The sequence below is a fragment of the Salmo trutta genome, chromosome 9 (genome assembly GCF_901001165.1).
Source record: "Salmo trutta chromosome 9, fSalTru1.1, whole genome shotgun sequence".
NCBI classification, from domain to species: Eukaryota; Metazoa; Chordata; class Actinopteri; order Salmoniformes; family Salmonidae; genus Salmo; species Salmo trutta.
This window is the reverse complement of record NC_042965.1, coordinates 26,748,737-26,764,478: the sequence shown is the minus strand read 5'-3', so window position 1 is coordinate 26,764,478 and position 15,742 is coordinate 26,748,737. Positions and strand designations below refer to the sequence as shown.

General features: G+C 42.6%; 1 protein-coding gene across 2 annotated transcripts in view; it reads right to left on the bottom strand.

Moving 5' to 3' along the window:
* The window catches only part of LOC115200333 (fibrosin-1-like protein), a 324,458-nt gene that overhangs the window by 216,395 nt on the left and 92,321 nt on the right, over positions 1–15,742 (bottom strand). For both annotated transcript variants that reach the window (XM_029763305.1, XM_029763306.1), the window contains exon 2: positions 9,592–9,867. In XM_029763305.1, the coding sequence (XP_029619165.1) occupies positions 9,592–9,867 (276 nt within the window). The remainder of the gene's footprint in view (positions 1–9,591; positions 9,868–15,742) is intronic.

The following is a 15,742-nucleotide window of genomic DNA, read 5'->3' as shown; positions in this document are numbered from 1 at the left end:
CCCCTACTCAGTAGCAGCAGAGTGACAGTGAACACAACAGTTAACCCCCTACTCAGTAGCAGCAGAGTGACAGTGAACACAACAGTTACCCCCCCTACTCAGTAGCAGCAGAGTGACAGTGAACACAACAGTTACCCCCCTACTCAGTAGCAGCAGAGTGACAGTGAACACAACAGTTACCCCCTACTCAGTAGCAGCAGAGTGACAGTGAACACAACAGTTACCCCCCTACTCAGTAGCAGCAGAGTGAAGACAGACACAGACAGACAGACAGACAGACAGACAGACAGACAGACAGACAGACAGACAGACAGACAGACAGACAGGGTATACAGTTGAAGTCAGAAATGTACATACACTTAGGTTGGAATCATTAAAACTCGTTTTTCAACCACTCCACAAATTTCTTGTTAACAAACCATAGTTTTGGCAAGTTGGTTAGGACATCTACTTTGTGCATGACATAAGTCATTTTTCCAACAATTGTTTACAGACAGATTATTTTACTTATAATTCACTGTATCACAATTCCAGTGGGTCAGAAGTTTACATATATTAAGTTGACTGTGCCTTTACACAGCTTTGAAAATGATGTCATGGCTCTAGAAGCTTCTGATAGGCTAATTGACATAATTTGAGTCAATTGGAGGTGTACCTGTGGATGTATTTCAAGGCCTACCATCAAACTCAGTGCCTCTTTGCTTGACATCATGAAAAAATCTAAAGAAATCAGCCAAGACCTCAGAAAAAAAATTGTAGACCTCCACAAGTCTGGTTCATCCTTGGGAGCAATTTCAAAACGCCTGAAGGTACCACGTTCATCTGTACAAACAATAGTACGCAAGTAAAAACACCATGGGACCACGCAGCCTTCATACCGCTCAGGAAGGAGACGTGTTCTGTCTCCTAGAGATTAACATACTTTGGTGTGGACCTTGTGAAGATGCTGGAGGAAACAGGTACAAAAGTATCTGTATCCACAGTAAAACTAGTCCTATATCGACATAACCTGAAAGGCCACTCAGCAAGGAAGAAGCCACTGCTCCAAAACCGCCATAAAAAAGCCAGACTGCGGTGTGCAACTGCACATGGGGACAAAGATCGTACTTTCTGGAGAAATGTCCTCTGGTATGATGAAACAAAAATAGAACTGTTTGGCCATAATGACCATCATTATGTTTGGAGGAAAAAGGGAGAGGCTTGCAAGCCGAAGAACCCCATCCCAACCGTGAGGCACGGGGGCGGCAGCATCATGTAGTGGGGGTGCTTTGCTGCAGGAGGGACTGGTGCACTTCACAAAATAGATGGCGTCATGAGGAAGGAAAATTATGTGGCTATATTGAAGCAACATCTCAAGACATCAGTCAAGAAGTTAAAGCTTGATCTCAAATGGGTCTTCCAAACGGACAATGACCCCAAGCATACTTCCAAAGTTGTGGCAAAATGGCCTAAGGACAACAAAGTCAAGGTATTGGAGTGGCCATCACAAAGCCCTGACCTCAAACCTATAGAAAATGTGTGGGCAGAACTGAAAAAGCGTGTGCGACCAAGGAGTCCTACAAACCTGACTCAGTTACACCAGCTCTGCCAGGAGGAATGGGCCAAAATTCACCCAACTTATTGTGGGAAGCTTGTGGAAGGCTACTTCGAAATGTTTGACCCAAGTTAAACAATTTAAAGGCAATGCTACCAAATACTAATTGAGTGTATGTAAACTTCTGACCCACTGGGAATGTGATGAAAGAAATAAAAGCTGAAATAAATCATTCTCTCTACAATTATTCTGACATTTCACATTCTTAAAATAAAGTGGTGATCCTAACTGACCCAAGACAGGGTATTTTACTAGGATTAAATGTCAGGAATTGTGAAAAACTGAGTTTAAATGTATTTGGCTAAGGTGTATGTAAACTTCCGACTTCAACTGTACATGGTACAGCCTGATACACACACAGGTTCATAGAATGATAGTGTGGCTCTGGGTCAGTCCTGACGTCCAAAGGGTTTATAGTGGTACTGATAGGCCAAGGTCGGTTCAGAACAGGGGTTGAAACCAAAATTATTTTCCTATCGTTTGGTTCTGAACAGAACCATTATTTTTTCCGTTCCACTGTTCCAACCAGCAAAATAAAGTTCTTAACCGGTTCGAACCCCCAAAAAGTACCGGTTTATACCGGTTCCTTTCTGTTCCTTTTTAAACCCCCTTTTTTTACATTAAATTACTTCACCAATCATGCAGTGCGGATAGAGCAACTTGCTATGAAGCGGGCAAGCGATGTCTCAGTGAGTTGTTTACATGCGTAATGGAAAGACAAATGTAGAGCGCAAGATGCAACTGAAATGTATTGGGTGGGGAGAGAATGAGAGAGGGTGGAGGAGGCTTGGCTTGAAACGCTGGGCATGTTGTGATGACATCCATTATCTGAAATTAGCCCCACAGAATTATACCTACGGAGGAGCGGCTTCTATGGAGGAACTTTAAATGTCTTTGAACTAGCTAGTTAGCAAACAAGTTTGTGTGTGAACCAGAATTTAAAACATCTTACCTTTTTGTAGTTAATAAATCCTATGGGAAATGTGATAACTATAGTATCCCTAACTAGCAATGAAATGAATCAATTGTTCCTCTATCCTTATCTTCACAATCCTGCTTGTAACATCAGGAGGCTACTGCTATTCTTCGACGGGGAGCGGCAGGTAGCCTACAGCACATTCACTGGCAAATATTTTCAGCTGGCAGGCAGACAAGAGGATCCTGATTGACAGAGGGAGAGCTTTGCATAGGCACTTTGTTGTGTTTTTTGTGGGACTGAAAAAAAATGCCCGAAACCTAAAATAACATTATTAACCGGTTCCCATGAACAGTATAGATCATTTTAGTTCCCGGTTCTGATTCTGTTCCTTGAAAAATGTTGTTATTTTCCGGTTTTCAGTTCTGTTCCCTGAACCGGTTTTAACCCCTGATTTAGACATTACCATATCACATTAGTGAGATAGTGTTTACCACTCAGAGGGCCAGAGAACAACACTAATAAGATGCTAGGCCAAGCAGCAGGCTGGGAGAGAAGAGGATGATGTTGTGTGTGTATGGCTGGGAAGTGGGCAGGGCTGTTCTTTCACTACAGTCAGCATTTTCTTGTGTTTTCATAACCAGTTGTGAGGTTATTGAAGATCACAACACCCTTAGTTGTCTCAATTCATCATCAAATCAAATTTTATTGGTCACATACACATTGTTAGCAGATGTTAATGCGAGTTTAGCGAAATGCTTGTGCTTCTAGTTACGACATCACAGTAATATCTAACAAGTAATCTAACAAATTCACAACAACTACATTATACACACATACATAAGGGATGAATAAGAATATGTTGTGACGACCCTTCCACTCTGTCTGCCGAATTCTTTCTCGAAATGGGACACACCTGGGCTCGGGTGTGTCCCAGGATGAATGCACCTCTTCCCCATTCATTGAGGAGACTCTCTCCATGCAGACAGACAGATTTTGGTTGTGGCATTTTTGTGGCTATTTGGTTTGTTTGCGTTGGCACCTTTCAACACCCCCAATTATCACATGTATAAATGCGACCACTCACTTACACTACTGACTAAACACACACCATTGTTAATTGTATTTACTTTACTCCAGTTAAAAAATATATATTTTGTTATTCTTTATCGCCACGTTGTCTGTCTCCCTTTTTGTTACGGGCTTCAAGCTGGTTCGTGACAATGTATATATGAATGAGCGATGGCCGTGTGGCATAGGCAAGATGCAGTAGATGGTATAGAGCAGTATATACATATGAGATGAGTAATGTAGGATATGTAAACATTATTAAAGTGGTGTTATTTAAGGTGACTAGTGACATCTTTAAGTCCATTTATTAAAGTGGCCAGAGATTTGAGTCTATATGTTGGCAGTAGCCTCTCTGTTGGTGATGGCTGTTTAACAGTCTGATGTCCATGAGAGAAGCTGTTTTCAGTCTCTCAGTCCCAGCTTTGATGCACCTGTACTGACCTCGCCTTCTGGATGATAGCGGGGTGAACAGGCAGTGGCTCGGGTGGTTGTTGTCCTTGATGATCTTTTTGGCCTTCCTGTGACATCGGGTGCTGTAGATGTCATAAAGGGCAGATAGTTTGCCCCCAGTGATGCATTGTGCAGACCGCACTACCCTCTGGAGAGGCTTGCGGTTGAGAGCGGTGCAGTTGCCGTAACAGGCTGTGATACAGCCCGACAGGATGCACTTGATTGTGCATCTGTAAAAGTTTGTGAGTGTTTTAGGTGACAAGCCAAATTTCTTCAGCCTCCTGATGTTGAAGAGGCGCTGTTGCGCCTTCTTCACCACGCTGTCTGTGTGGGTGGACCATTTCAGTTTGTCAATGATGTGTACGCTGAGGAACTTAAAACTTTCCACTTTCTCCACTGCTGTCCCGTCGATGTGGATGGGGGGGTACTCCCTCTGCTGTTTCCTGAAGTCCACGATCATCTCCTTTGTTTTGTTGACGTTGAGTGAGAGGTTATTTTCCTGACAGCACATTCCGAGGGCCCTCACCTCCTCCTTGTAGGCCGTCTTGTTGTTGTTGGTAATCAAGCCTACCACTAGTGTCGTCTGCAAACTTGATTGAGTTGGAAGCGTGCATGGCCACGCAGTCATGGGTGAACAGGGAGTACAAGAGAGGGCTGAGAACGCACCCTTGTGGGGACCCCGTGTTGAGGATCAGCGCCGTGGAGATGTTGTTTCCTACCTTCACCACCTGGGGGCGGCCCATCAGAAAGTCCAGGACCCAGTTGCACAGGGCGGGGTTGAGCCCCAGGGTCTCGAGCTTAATGACAAGTTTGGAGGGTACTATGGTATTAAATGCTGCGCTGTAGTCAATGAACAGCATTCTTACATATGTATTCCTCTTGTCCAGATGGGATAGGGCAGTGTGATGGCGATTGCATTGTCAGTGGACGTATTGAGGCGGTAAGCAAATTGGAGTGGGTCTTGGGTATCAGGTAGGGTGGAGGTGATATGCTCCTTAACTAGTCTCTCAGAGAACTTCATGATAACAGAAGTGAGTGCAATGGGGCAATAGTCATTTAGTTCAGTTACGTTAGCATTCTTGGGAACAGGAACAATGGTGGCTATCTTAAAGCATGTGGGGACAACAGACTGGGATAGGGATTGATTGAATATGTCCATAAACACACCAGCCAGCTGGTCTGCGCATGCTCTGAGGATGCAGCTAGGGATGCCGTCTGGGCCGGCAGCCTTGCGAGGGTTAACACGTTTAAATGTTTTACTCACGTTGGCCATGGAGAAGGAGAGCCCACAGGCTTTGGTAGCGTGCCGTGTCAGTGGCACTGTATTGTCCTCAAAGCAAGCAAAGAAGTTTTTTTGTCTGGGATTTGTCTGGGATCAAGACGTCGATGTCATGTCAAGGATTTTATCAAACAACTGTGATGTTGTCTCGCTTTAGTGAGAGGCAGCTACAAAACAACACAGTGGGGACAGAAGGGACATCTCTTCACTGGCTGACGTGAGAGCGAGTCAGGCAAAACAGGAGGAGAGAGGAGAAAGGACACAAGGTCCTACAGTAATTGATGCAGTCGAGTAAACAGTCTTAGCTAAGTGCACTCCTTCTAATATTCGGCTGGTTCAGTGAGGGGGAAATAAAAGGCACACGGAGCTCCTCCAAATTCACAAGGGCCAAACGCTGACATCAAACCCAGTTAATCTCTTATGTACAGACATGATAGTTAGAGCCATACTCTAAGGACACATCCCAAATTGCAGAGCCCTGGGCCCAGTTCATAAGATATTTCATGTGCAATTCCTCAACAATGTCTTAAGATTTAATGATTTTCTTACGAACCCCAGAAATATCTTCTTACGTTTCTTCTTAAGATTAAGATGTGTTTGTTGCTAGGCAACCAATTTAGCTAACTATCTAGCTAGCAATGGCAATCATGTTAGCAAATTTCCAACTGAGATTGCTGTTCTAAAACATGTTCTTGGGTTTAAAATAAATACTGAAACTTTCCGATGAAGTTTGTGAGTGAATTAAACATGTTCAATTGTTTTCATGAGCTTTTTCTTTCATGAGCTTTTTCTCTAAACCCTGAGGGTTTTACCATCTTGGAATTTAAGAACATTTCTAAGAACTTTATTTTGAAGATTCTAATTTTTCTTAACTTTAAGGAGAAACATAAGAAAGAGATGATTTCCAAGAACCTTTTTGAGGAATAGCAATTTGCTTAACTTTCTTCTTAAGCCTATAGTTAAGGAAAACATGGCAGTTAAGAAGACATTTATTCTTAAGAAAGCCTTGTGAATCCGGCCCCTGATCAAAAGTAGTGTACTATAAAGGGAATAGGGTGCCATTTGGAAAAATGTTCCTCTTTTGACCCCAGGGTGTTACTGTGAAAAATCTGTTGACTGTATTGACCCTTCAACATCAAGCAGAAAGCTCTCTATTCAAGTTCCTTTAATAAGCAGCATTATCAGAGGGTCTTTGAAGGCTTTTATAATGACCCTCTCACTTCTCCTTCATATCAAAGCAGCTATACGGAAAACTACACACACGTACACGCACATAAACACTTTTATATCCAGATGGCTGCTTTGTTGAGGCTTCCTTCCCCACTACAATTACCACAGTATGAAAGAAGTGCGTGTGTGTATGCGTGTTTGCAGCTGCACACGCATGTGTTCACGCACATGTGCGTGTCCGTGTGTGAGTGCCTACGTATGCGTGTGTGTGCGTGTTATCAGGGAGGAAAGAACTAAGTTACCAGTGGGGAGAAGCGAGGACGATAAACAGCCACATGGCCTATAATATTGTCAGTTTACACTGGTGCCGAGGACATATTCAGTTGGAGATAAAACACAAAGGCTCTAATCAAACCCCATTCCCATCTGGAGCACCTTGTTTTATAAGCACTGGATTCCACAGGTGCTTTGGAGCTGCAATGGAAGAGCCTGATAACCAAACCAAATCAAATTGAATTTGTCACACGTTTCGTAAACAACAGGTGTAGACTAATAATGAAATGCTTACTTACGGGCCCTTCCCAACAATAGAGACAAAAATGTTAAACAATATAATAATAAAAACAAAGAATAAATGCACAATGAGTAACGATAACTTGACTACATACATGGGGTACCAGTACTGTGTGGATGTGCAGAGGTATGAGGTAATTGAGGTAGATGGAGTATGTATAGTTGAAGTCGGAAGTTTACATACATCTTAGCCAAATACATTTAAAGTTAGTTTTTCCTGACATTTAATCCAGGTAAAAATGATCTGTCTTAGGTCAGTTAGGATCGCTTTATTTTAAGAATGTGAAATGTCAGAATAATAGCAGAGAGAATTATTTATTTCAGCTTTTATTTCTTTCATCACATTCCCAGTGGGTCAGAAGTTTACATACACTCAATTAGTATTTGGTAGCACTGCCTTTAAATTGTTTAACTTGGGTCAAATATTTCAGGTAGCCTTCCACAAGCTTTCCACAATAAGTTGGGTGAATTTTGGCCCATTCCTCCTGGCAGAGCTGGTGTAACTGAGTCAGGTTTGTAGGCTTCCTTGCTCGCACACACTTTTTCAGTTCTGCCCACACATTTTCTATTGGAGGAGGTCAGTGCTTTGCGATGGCCACTCCAATACCTTGACTTTGTTGTCCGTAAGCCATGTTGCCACAACTTTGGAAGTATGCTTGGGGTCATTGTCCATTTGAAAGACCCATTTACGACCAAGCTTTAACTTCTTGACTGATGTCTTGAGATGTTGCTTCAATATATCCACATAATTTTCCTTCCTCATGATGCCATCTATTTTGTGAAGTGCACCAGTCTCTCCTGCAGCAAAGCACCCCCACAACATCATGCTGCCACCCCCATGCTTCACGGTTGAGATGGAGTTCTTCGGCTTGCAAGCCTCTCCCTTTACCTCCAAACATAACGATGGTCATTATGACCAAACAATTCCGTTTTTGTTTCATCAGACCAAAGGACATTTCTCCAAAAAGTACAATCTTTGTCCCCATGTGCAGTTGAAAACCGTAGTCTGGCTTTTTTATGGCGGTTTTGGAGGAGTGGCTTCTTCCTTGCTGAGCGGCCTTTCAGGTTATGTCGATATAGGACTCGGTTTACTGTGGATATAGATACTTTTGTACCTGTTTCCTCTAGCATCTTCACAAGGTCCTTTGCTGTTGTTCTGGGATTGATTTGCACTTTTCGCACCAAAGTACGTTCATCTCTAGGAGACAGAACGTGTCTCCTTCCTGAGCGGTATGACGGCTGTGTGTTTATACTTGCGTACTATTGTTTGTACAGATGAACGTGGTACGTTCAGGCGTTTGAAAATTGCTCCCAAGGATGAACCAGACGTGGAGGTCTACAATTATTTTCTGAGGTCTTGGCTGATTTCTTTTGATTTTCCCATGATGTCAAGCAAAGAGGCACTGAGTTTGAAGGTAGGCCTTGAAATACATCCACAGGTACACCTCCAATTGACTCAAATTATGTCAATTAGCCTATCAGAAGCTTCTAAAGCCATGACATCATTTTCTGGAATTTTCCAAGCTGTTTAAAGGCACAGTCAACTTAGTGTATGTAAACTTCTAACCCACTGGAATTGTGATACAGTGAATTATAAGTTAAATAATCTGTCTGTAAACAATTGTTGGAAAAATGACTTGTGTCATGCACAAAGTGATGTCCTAACCGACTTGTCAAAACTATAGTTTGTTAACAAGAAATTTGTGGAGTGGTTGAAAAACTAGTTTTAATGACTCCAACCTAAGTGTATGTAAACTTCTGACTTCAACTGTACATAGGTAGGGGTAAAGTGACTAGAATTGATAGATAATAAACAGTAGCAGACGCATATGTGATGAGTAAAAGCAGGTCAATGCAGATAGCACAACTGGAGGAGAAAGAAGAGAGGGGGAGGAGGGGGAGGGAGGGAGGGGGGAGATAGGTAGGTAGGTGTGGGGAGGGAGGGAGAGGACAGAGGAAGATGGGGATTTATTAGGATCCCCATTAGCTGACGCCAATGGCAACAGCAAGTCTTATTGGGGTCTGAAATACAACAGACAAAAGACTACAATTTACATACATTTAAAAACATGAATATGTAGTGTGTGTGTGTGTGTGTGTATCTATCAGTTAGACATACATGTCAGTACATTCACACAAGTAGGTCACATGGTGGAGAGACATTGTGAGCGAGAGCAGCAAACTGCTAATACATGGATGTGGTAGGAATATATCTCCCTGTGCCAAACTCTGACTCAAATGGCCTAGCTGCCCTCGTGCCATCAGTACTGGCATCATTCAGTCTGGGCAGGGAGGAACTTCCCAACACAGAGAGTGAATCATTGCACAGCGCTGCCCCGGTACATACAGAAAGAGAAACAACACTAACAGGACCACAATAGAATAATAAGCCTTCAGAATATGCCTTCAAATTATCAACTCAACGGATGAATCAACTGCAATAGACCAACAGCACACAGCACTCAGGTCTCCCTTGTAAAAGAGGTCATCTGACCTCAATGGGACTTCCTGAATAAATAAAGGTGAAATAAAATAGACCTGTTTGTTCTTCTTGGAGTAGGTTTTCTTCAGCAGCCTGTCATTCATCCTCTCCTGCTCTCTCTGGGCATGGTTGATGAAGCCGTTCTCCAGGGGGTCTAGGGACAGGGGCATGACATTCTCCTCCTCCTCATTCTCCTCCTTCTGTCTCTTTACCACCGTCTCCTGCTGCTGTTTCTCCTCTCTCCACCTCTCCTTCTCCTTCTTCTTCTCCTCTCTCCACCTCTCCTTCTCCTTCTTCTTATCCTCCTGAGACTTCAGGGCCCCAGTCTTCTTCTAGAAGAGGAGAAAAAAGCGAGAGAGGAGAAAAGAGAGAGAGAAGAAAAGAGAGGAGAAAAGCAGGATATTAGTGTCAGGATAAATATGATATGGGGGTTGATGTTGGGGAACAGCCAAGTGCACAGTAGCCATGTTGGATTATTCAAAGCAGACTATGTACAAAAACAGAGTCAGTCGTAGACTGTCAAGACATGTTTAATCCAGTCAACAGAAGCACAATACCTTCCAGAACTCCCTAATCATGTTAAGGGTTTGTCTTTAATAAGCTTATGGTGATAGGAAAATGTTCTTGACTATACAGTAAATACAGCAGTAACATAGTAGAGTCTGGTGCATATTGTACAATCTGGTAAAAATGTCCCCTTGTTTGGCTTAATCACAGTCTGATAGCTACTGTCAGAGCCATACATTTAGATCAAAATATAAAATATATGGCTCTGGCTACTGTTACATCATGACCAGGCTACTTCCTCATTCTGGTTGTCTGCTTGACTAAACTCTGGCTAATGTATAACCATATTACTTATTGAACCTTTACTTAATCAGGAAAGAGCTTTGAGGTTAGCAACCTCTTCTGCGGGGCGGCCTGCAAATAACCAGGGGATAACGTTGCAGCCAGAAAACTGATAACTATGGCTACAGTTACATCATGGCATAGCTATTGGTAAACAAACAAAGTCTTCGAAGCGATGACGAAGGCTGATATGTAAAGTGAATAATTCACAGAAGAGGGTAGGGGAAAGACTGTTTGACTGGCGTTGGAGACACACCACTGCTTGAAGCCACACACAGGGCCCTGCACAGGGCTGTTAGTTCACAGAGCAACATCTGTTCTCCGCTGCATGGCTCTACTGGCTATATTACAGACACCCCTACCGTGATGAGTAGTGAAGTGAGTGAAAAAGAGAGAGATAGAGAGAGGGAGGAGAGAGAGAGAGAAGGAAAGTGGGGGAGAGAGAGATAGAGGGAGACAGAGAGAGAGAGGGAGACAGAGAGAGAGAGAGAGAAGGAAAGTGGGGGAGAGAGAGAGATAGAGGGAGACAGAGAGAGAGAGGGAGACAGAGAGAGAGAGAGAGAAGGAAAGTGGGGGAGAGAGAGATAGAGGGAGACAGAGGAAGACAGAGAGAGAGGGAGAGAGCGAGAGAGAGAAGGAAAGTGGGGAGAGAGAGATAGAGGGAGAGACAGAGAGAGAGGGAGAGAGAGAGAAGGAAAGTGGGGGAGAGAGAGATAGAGGGAGACAGACAGAGAGAGAGAGGGAGCGAGAGAGAGCGCAACTCCATCTGAATAGTAAAATAATTGGCTCTGAGGGCGCAGCAGATGGCTATCACATTAGCGCTAACACAACAACACTGATACATTTACAAAGGTGCATAAGCAAAGCCTTCCGTATATACTGATATCCAGGCCCTGAAAGGTGCTCTTCACCTCCTCTAAGGCAGCACATTAATGTCTCATGAGGCCAGAGAGACAACCAAACCGGGCTACTTGTCATGACATTCATTACCCTGACAGCCACATTTGAAATGCTTGCCGTGACAAAGCGAGACAAACTGACAACAAAGAAAAAAAACTTCTTAAGAAAAAAAAGAAGTTCAAGTTCATAAGATAGTTAATCTTATGAACTTCTTATTTTTTAACTTAATAAGTGTTTTGTGAATCTGGGCCCTGGTGTGCAATTCCTCAACAATATCTTAAGATTGAATGATTTTCTTACGAACTTGTCAAATATCTTCTTACAAATCTTCCAGGCAACTGTTTTAGCTAGCTCTCTAGCTAGCAATGGCAATCATGTTAGCATATTTCTTACTGAGATTACTGTGCTAAAACATTTTCTTGGGTTTAAAATAATCAATACTGATGTCACGTCCTGACCAGTAAAAGGGGTTATTTGTCATTGTAGTTTGGTCAGGGCATGTTTGTTTTGTGTGTTTCGGTGTTTTGGGGTTTAGGTTCTCTATTTCTATGTTTATATCTAGTTTTCGATTTCTATGTTGGGTTTTTGGCAATGACCACCAATTAGAGGCAGCTGGTTGTCGTTGTCTCTAATTGGAGGCCATATTTAGTTGTGTTTGTTTCACTTGTGTTTTGTGAGTGGTTACATTTTACATTTTAGTCATTTAGCAGACGCTCTTATCCAGAGCGACGTACAGTAGTGAATGCATACATTTCATAAATGTTTTTTCCCGTACTGGTCCCCCGTGGGAATTGAACCGACAACCCTGGTGTTGCAAACACCATCCTCTACCAACTGAGCCACACGGGATATAGCCTGGGAGCCTTATGGAACTGTTTTCGTCATTTGTTTATTTTGTTTAAGTGTTTTCTTTAAATAAATTAAGAAGATGAGCACTTTACCCGCTGCGCCTTGGTCCAATCTTTACGACGCCCATGACAACTGAAAATTTCAGATGATGTTTGTGAGTGAATTAAACATGTTCAATTGCTTTCATGAGCTTTTTCTCTCACTGCCCTGAGGTTAAGACAAGAGTTTAGTTATCTTAGAATTATTTTCAAGAATCTAATTTATTCTTAACTTTTTGCTTAAGGAGAAACATAAGAAGTTAAATTTACAATAATCTTTTTGAGGAATAGCAACTTTCCTTAACTTTCTTCTTGAGTGTATAGTTAAGGAAAAATGACATTTAAGAAAATTTCTTCTTAAGAAGGTTTTTTGAATCTAGACCCAGGGGCCAGATTCATAAAACAATACTTATGAAAAAAACATAAGAAGTTTCTTAAGGGAAAAAATAAGAAGTTCAGAACATAGTTCGTAAGTGCAATTCTTCAAAATGTTCTTAGGAATTCATAGTTTTCCTAAGAACTTCGTAAATATCTTCTTATGTGGAATTGACATTAGTGATGTGCTTGAAACCAAAAAATAAGCCTATGTGACAGGGATGATACGATTTGTCCCACTATAATAAAGTGTTGATATTTCCATTTGATTACATTTATTTATCTGCTTTATGTCTCAAGATGTTTTTAATTGTTGGCTTGTGAACCCTTTATGCACAAAAACAAACTTTATTTTTTCACATATTATAGCCATCAGACTAGCTATATCAAAAACAAAAATGGATAACCAAGGAAAGTGCAATAAACACTACAGCAAACAAGAGCTTGAAGATGGTGGAGGAAATAGCAGCGAGGAAAAGGTTGCTGTTGGGGAGACTCTAAACTGCGGGGTCACTGCAGAGACCAAAAAGAGTGGATGGGCGAGAGTGGCCAAGTCTGCCTCTGCCATCGGGGGTATGGCAAGGGACAGTGATGCCGCCGTAAAAAATAGTGGTTTGACATCAAGTCGGATGCTAAGAAGAAGGGACCTGAGAGACCATTCATGTGGACCAGCTGGACGAGAAGGTGTTGTCCATGATAGGAGAGATGGTGGTAGAGGGACTGTGCGACCAGTAAGTTTAGTAGCTACATTAACTAGCTAACATGTAACAACATTATAGCCAACACAGCTAACAACGCTAACGTTAGCTAAGTTAGCCAAGTTCTTCTTCACAAATTTACGAGCTAATGCGAGCTATTTAACACTTCTAGAATATTGTAATATATTGTTAATTAATAGCTAGCTAGATAATGTGTGTTTAATTCGTTTTCTTGCTATATTTAAATGTCCGGTAGCCAAATGGCAGTGGCGCAAGAACATGTTAATGGTTACAAAAGTATCCATTTGTCACAAGACCAGGGTTTAGCTGTCCTGAAGTTAAGTACATTTCCAAGGAGAAACATTCTTTCCCAAGAATCCTATTTCTTCTTAACTTTTTTCTTAGGAAGAAACATAGGGGAAAAAAGTAAGATTCCAATAACTTTATTGAGGAATAGCAACTTTGCTTAACTTTCTTTTTAAATCTATAGTTAAGGAAAAAATGGCAGTTAAGAAGGTTTTGTGAATCCGGCCCCAGGTATTTTCCCTCTTTAAGTGATCTGAACCTTCACACGCCACCCATCAATATTCATCATCTGAAAGAGGAGATTGGCAGTTCAAAGTCATTCAATTTGCATGCGAGACCCCACCTCCTGGGTTATTATTAATATAGGCATGTCTAGTAAACACACTTGGTGGTTGAGCTATGGGATCAATTAGAATTACACTCACAGAACTGTGGAATCTCATTGATATTCTGTCTTGTGGTCCTGATTTGTGTGTGTGTGCGTCCGTGCATGCATGAGTGTGTTTCATGGCAGGAGGAACACACAACCCATTATCATTCTAACGTTCACACTGTAACCTCCATGATTGCCTACTGTAAATATTAACTTCTGCTTGGAAGACTCAACCAGCTTCCAACCTGGGAAACATACACATGCAGGTGCACACGCACACACACACACACAGGGAGAGGGAATGGATTGGAATGGGAAATGGCTCTGCTAGTCTGCACATACAGGCACAGTAACCGGAGAGACCGCTAGACTTTCCTGACCCTGGCGCGTTGCCGTGGCAACAGCATGTGGGGAGAGCGAGCTTTGTTGCCTTTCCAGATTGCACTAGGAGGGAGAGCAAGGGAGGAGAGGGGTAAGGGAGGGTGGGAAAGGCCTGTATAAAACCCACACAGTCGTCCCAGGCAGGCAGCTACAGTATGGTAAACGGCATGCGTCTGATCATGGACCAGGGACATGCTCTGGGTTGTGGAAGCACACTGCAGACAGGCCCCCATCGGGAGGGTAGTACAGCTAGTCAGCATCCTCTACCCCTGGTCTGGTTGTTTCCTGGGGTGCTTTTCCCAGGACATGCATAAACCATGAGGCACCGGACTGAGAGCAGGGAAGTTCTCAAATGGAGTCCTTAGCCTCTGTGAGACAGCGAATGAGAGAGATAGAGCAGAAGAGCAAGAGAGAGAGTCGGAGATAGAAAGTCAGAGAGAAAGAGAAAGAGAGAGAGAGAATGAATAGGTAGCAAGAGAGCAAGAGAGGGGGCCGCCTGCCTGTGGTGTCTAATGCACATCATCACATTTCACTGGCACTTCTCTCTCCATCCGCAGTAATTATTTAGGAGACACAAAGAGCTCAGCTGGGGATCACTTCTTCTACATTAGAGGCAACAGAGGTTACAGGGGCATTTTTAAACAATGAGATACACTATGCCACCCATGGTGTGCTGACTTACAGAACCACACTACTTACACAACAGTTATCCTTCAGTTGTTTCTAATGGCATCTGAATGGATTTCTAGAATGATGCAACCTGTTTCTGCTGTTTGTGTTTCAGTCATCTGTTGTTAAATATGTTCATTGTGTTTTAATTAATCCCTTGGGAGGGAGTCTGTGAGCTTGAATACATGATCAAAGCTCTGACGGTTTATTGAAGTAAATCCATAATTTCTCTCAATGGCAATGTCTATAAACAGACTATAAAAACATCGCAGCACTGATCAAAATTGTGTGTGTGTGTGTGTACGTGTGTGTGTGTGTGTGTGTGTGTGTGTGTGTATGCATGTGTAGGCAGGGAGTCATTCTATCATAACCCACTGAGAGCAAACTACGGACTACTTCTGCGTGGTCCCAATGGTTTTCCTGTCACAACTCAATGATAGCACCACCTCTCTGTGCCACATTCATATGGTTGGGTAACTTCAATCCACTACAGCTGAGCAGCTTCTCACTACACTGATGGAACTGGGGCCCCCAGACCCCCACAGGGGCCCCACCTGCAAAAGTACACCACACACACTCCTGCCACACACAAATATTAACCAGCATACACTAACTCCTGTCACACACCCACACACAGAAACAGACATGGGTTATTCTATAAATAATGGGGCCAATGTGTGACATTGGGATCAACAAAAATGGTTTTCATGCAGTTCCACATGTGTACTCAGAGGAATAAAAGTAAATATATGAAAATGTACCCATAACT